This window comes from Rhea americana, unplaced genomic scaffold (assembly GCF_003343005.1).
Source record: "Rhea americana isolate MKP2758 unplaced genomic scaffold, rheAme1 scaffold_61, whole genome shotgun sequence".
Lineage (NCBI taxonomy): Eukaryota > Metazoa > Chordata > Aves > Rheiformes > Rheidae > Rhea > Rhea americana.
The window spans coordinates 2,977,148-2,981,726 of record NW_028186768.1 but is presented as its reverse complement, the minus strand read 5'-3'; the positions used below and the strand labels follow the sequence as shown (position 1 = coordinate 2,981,726).

General features: G+C 45.6%; 1 protein-coding gene across 2 annotated transcripts; it reads left to right on the top strand.

The window, feature by feature from the left end:
• The first annotated feature begins 6 nt into the window (after positions 1-6).
• Positions 7-4,278, top strand: ATP6V1G1 (ATPase H+ transporting V1 subunit G1). 2 transcript variants are annotated; one of them, XM_085320137.1, is made up of 4 exons: positions 18-107; positions 1,220-1,380; positions 1,906-2,006; positions 3,472-4,278. In XM_085320137.1, exons 2-4 carry the CDS (start codon positions 1,362-1,364, stop codon positions 3,643-3,645), a joined length of 294 nt encoding a protein of 97 aa, XP_085176263.1. In that variant the 5' UTR covers positions 18-107; positions 1,220-1,361; the 3' UTR covers positions 3,646-4,278. The 2 variants fall into 2 exon arrangements, with proteins under 2 accessions (XP_085176262.1, XP_085176263.1); XM_085320136.1 differs by lacking the exon at positions 1,220-1,380 and having other exon boundaries at positions 7-107.
• Positions 4,279-4,579: the final 301 nt, after the last annotated feature.

The window sequence follows — 4,579 nt, the reverse complement described above, 5'->3', positions numbered from 1 at the left end:
CGTGAGGGGAATCGCCGCCATCATCATGGCGAGCCAGTCGCAGGGCATCCAGCAGCTGCTGCAGGCCGAGAAGCGCGCCGCCGAGAAGGTGGCCGAGGCCCGCAAGCGTGAGTAGGCGGCGCGGCCACGCTCGCGCCCTCCCTCCGCCCCGGCGGCGGGGTCTCCGTGGCGCCCGCGGCCTCGGAGGGGCCTGGCTGGGGGAGGTGATGCGCGGCCGGGCTGAGGCGCGGCGGCTGCTGCCCGGCCCGCGGGGTAASGCGGAGCACCTGAGGGCTGGCGGCTTGGAGCAGCCTCCTGCAGCCCGGGTGCCGCGGCGGCCCCCTGCCCGCCTCCCTGCAGGCCCCTGTGTTTCACAGGGGGTGCAGGGAAAGGCTCCAGCGATCGGTTTTGCCGGCTGCATCTTTAACTTTTACTTTTTCTCTGCTTACAATGCTGCTAGAGTTGGAGCTGCCCCTCATGAGCCGACTGAGCGAGCTAGTATCCGGCCAGGGTCTTGCAGAGGGTGTGGGCAGGCCTTACTGCTGCTCCGGGCCTTCCTGGCCTGGTGCTGCCCAAGGGACTGCTCAGCACTGACAGCTAGTGAAGGTGATATTGATGTTTCACCGCTAGTTTAGGGCTGAGAGTGTGAMTGGCTGGGAGCTGAACAGAGGCACRGCCAAAGCACAAAGCCCTCAGTGTTCAAGCTGTTACAAGGGGCTCTCTCAACCTTTCTGTGTAGATTGTTATATTATGCTCCTTATTTCAGCAGGGTTTGCTTCCCTGGGTGTCCTGGGGAAAGGGAGAGAGCATGCAGTGCGTGCTTTGCTCAGGAAGTATTGACTCCATATAAACAACCCCCTGCATGCCTCACTAGTGAGAACCAAGCCAAAGGGATGCTCTTAGCGATGGTGAGATTAGTGGTACCTGTCAGCTCCTTGGGAGTGTAATTGTCATTTGGTTATTCAGAAATCTCTCTTCTGTGTGAAGATGTGGAAAGCRAAGTTGAACACTTTGTGGCAGCACGCAGGTGTCTGTTAGCTGGAGAAACTTGCACAAGTGTCATATGAATTGGGTGACTTCTCTCCAACTGGAAAAGTGACATGCAAGTGGGGCATGCTCCCCAGTAGGAGTCCAACATCAGAAATCTGTCCTTCRTGGCATCAGGCTTTTCTGTTGAGGGATAGGATATGCTTATCTGCACATTTCTTTAATCTTGTTTTTTTCTTTCTTGTGATGAAAGCAATATATTTTCATGTAGATGACTAGATATTTTATAGAGCAGAGAGAGCTTTTTGGAGGGCTCAAAGTCAACTTTTTCTATTAAGTGGAGCAAAATTTTTCTCAAAGAACCTCACCTAAACAAACCAGCTTCTTAACTTCAGATGCTGTTATTTAATGAAGGTAGGCTCTCTTGCAATTCTAACCTCTTACAGTTTTGTGAAAAGTAGATTATTGTAGTTCACTCTAATGTTGATACARGATGATAGAGTCAAGGAGGAGAAGTTAATGTGCTAGCCAGTTCTTTGATTACAAAACTAAGATTGCATGTTCTTTCTGCTGTACTTTTGGAGATTACTCTGAGATATTGTACACTTGCATGAGTGAAGCCAAACCTGCAGGTTGTCTAAGTGCATCCACTAGATTAGAGAACCTGTGCAGTTCTTGCTGATTGAAGCTCATTGCCTGGTGAGGCTGGTGATGATGCAGTGGCATGCAGGCAGCCTGGTGCTCCTGAGATTGGTTAACAAAGCATACATGGAAGAGCTGAGAGGGTGTGCTGTGCTTTGCTGATGGCCTGCTACAGGATGAGGTACTGCAGTAGCAATCGCTACAGTGCCTGTTTAGCATCACATAGCTTGAGTGGTTTGGGGAAACATGCTCTCAATACCTTCTTTATTTAATATGATATGGTTTTTTTTGAAACAGGAAAGAATCGGAGGCTGAAGCAGGCAAAGGAAGAAGCCCAAGCAGAGATTGAACAGTACCGTCTGCAGAGGGAGAAGGAGTTCAAAGCCAAGGAAGCAGCGGTTTGTTTTCTAGATAATTCACTGTTACCTACCCAGGCCCTTAGCCTTGCAGTTGGTGTTATTTGCCCTGAGAGCTGCCTGCAGGGTGGAACACTTTGCAGGAGATGTACTTCCCTTAATTGCCTTCCTCAAATGCACAGCCACGTGTCAGGGAGAGATCAGTGGAAATAAACCAGAACATTGTGTGTTGCATCTCAAAAAACAGAAGTATTAACTGGCAAATAATTAATTTAATAGGGTCATGTATTGACTGGTTCCCTGGTGAGGGTCTCAGCCTGATGAAGCCTGCAGTATGTAGCAATGTCAGATAAGACGGAGCTCATTCCTCCTGTCACAAGCTAGCTTTTACAATGCTAACTTGGTAGAAACTACTTGCCTAATAGATGATGCTGTCTTGCTAAAGTAGTTACAAGACTTGCTGTTCTAATCAGCAGTCTTGCTTGCAATGTCTCAGGGGGTGTATCTTCCTTTTATTCTGAGCAAGAGAAGGTATTCCTAAAAGGTACAAAACTGAAGCCTTTTACCATCTGAGAGCAGGATGCTTACATATGCTGTGTGCTCCTGTCAGTTCTTGGGAAGTCTTCAGAAAGTGACTTAGCATCTCTCCCCTCTGTCAGCCTTTCAGTGTGTTTAGTACCACCTCCTATATTGTCATGCATAATAGCTTTCATGCCAGTAGGTCAAGATTAAATCTTTATAAGCACCTGTTAGTTTGGTTCACTACTTAGCATGGTATCAGGCAATTCTAGGCTAATAAAGTGAACTTTACTACTCTGTCAGTTGGTTCTATTTTATTTACCCTTCTCTGCAGAGAGAAACTTTGAATGGAAGGCACCCAAGGTGCTATTCCCTCTTTCAGCATACTTTATGCCTCTGTGTTTCTCTGCCTACAGTGGGGACTTTCTCTCTCTGCCCTTGCTTATGGGGGAGGTGGGTGGGAGGCTCCTTGCTGTGCTTATGACAGTTGTGTCCCACAGTCATGTTAAGAAGCCAGAGATTTTTTTTTAATAAGGAATTTTCATCAGGAATTTCAATGAACAGAAGCAATGGGTGATGGGAAGACTGTGCTTAAACTAAATCATGAGTATTATTTTTCTTAAACCATTTACTGCAGTAATGCCCAGGAGTTCCTAGTTACAGTTCTAAGGACAAGAGGACCTTGATTTCAGGCATTCTTGCTCTACTTACAGAAGCTCGTGTTCTAAACTGATAGCTGATGAATGAGAGAGCATAGAAGGGCATGAACTGCAGCTGGTACGTGAACTTGGGCACGATTAGTGGCAATTCTGAGAAGAGCACACAACAGTAATTTTTCTGTCTTTTCATGCGCAGTTCTTCTCAATCATAAATCTTCGCTGCAGTAAGATTCACTGAGGCTGCACAGAATGGCAGAATATGGAGCCAGTCCAGTATTTTCTTTGTCAAACTACTTCCCTGTGAACGTTTTTTCCTTTGTTGCTTGTAGGCCCTTGGATCTCATGGTAGCTGCACCACTGAAGTTGAGAAGGAGACCCAGGAGAAGATGAGCATAATCCAGCAGAACTTCCAGAAGAATCGTGAGACAGTACTCTCTCAGCTGCTGTCACTAGTGTGTGACATCAAACCAGAAATCCATGTGAATTACCGCATCAATGGGTAGTAGTGGAAGAAGAGCATACTGGAATCACTGGCAGTAACATCTGAGCTTCAGGTGGAAWGTACAGCCCTTAGCCATACTTTAACTGTTCTTCTTGTGAAGATGTTAAATTATTTCAGTGAGTTGCAGATCATCAGTATCTTGTTGGGAGTTCTGTTAGTTTGCCTTTTGACATAGATTCAGAGCTTATTAAAACATTAAATGGCCATGTCTTGAATCTGTGCTAAGTTGTGAAATATCTATTCAAGCTGGCATGTTAGTGCTCCTTCTTCTTCTTCTTCTTTTTTTTTTTTTTTTTTTTTTTCTCCTGGATAGTATTCAGTAAGCAGTTTTCCTCTGAGAAGCGGAAAAGGGGAGTCAGCGGTTCAAGAGATTTGAATAGAGAGCCTGAGTCTGTATTTGTTAGATCTGTGCACCTGTGTTCTTGTAGACCAAAATGCATCTTTCGGTGTATTGTTAACCTTCACATAGGATTAAGCCTAGTAAGAAGAATTTTTTTTGGCTGTGCAGTACTGGCTGGTAATCTTCAGGTGCTTGTTTATCTGTACTGAATATCCTCTGTATATTCTACTGTTAGCTTGAGTTACAAGTCTGGCTCTATGAAACTTGAAAGTAAAAACACATATTTAACTCTGATGTCTCTTTAGTCAGTCTTGTTGTACCTACTCCCTTGTTTCTGAGAGTGCTGACAGGACTTGCTGTGTTAGGTGAGAGTCTGGACTTTGAAGAACTAATATCAAGTATTGATAAAAGAAGGAGTAAGAGAGAAAGCAAATGTCTGAAGGTCACAGCAGGTGAGTTTAAAACTCATTACACCTCTTGGCTCCAGTCTGATGCTTTACCTGCCAGATCATCCTGAAAACCTTCAGGAACAAATGTTCCTGCGACCATTAGGGGAAATAATGTTGCCAGTTCACTAAAATAGCTTGATAGTCAG

Bases quoted from the DNA above. Each gene is read 5' to 3' on its own strand.
- ATP6V1G1 (XM_085320136.1), top strand. From the start codon at position 26: ATGGCGAGCCAGTCGCAGGGCATCCAGCAGCTGCTGCAGGCCGAGAAG. The intron at 108-1,905 runs GTGAGTAGGCGG...TTTTTGAAACAG, and splicing joins GGTGGCCGAGGCCCGCAAGC to GAAAGAATCGGAGGCTGAAG. The intron at 2,007-3,471 runs GTTTGTTTTCTA...TGTTGCTTGTAG, and splicing joins TCAAAGCCAAGGAAGCAGCG to GCCCTTGGATCTCATGGTAG.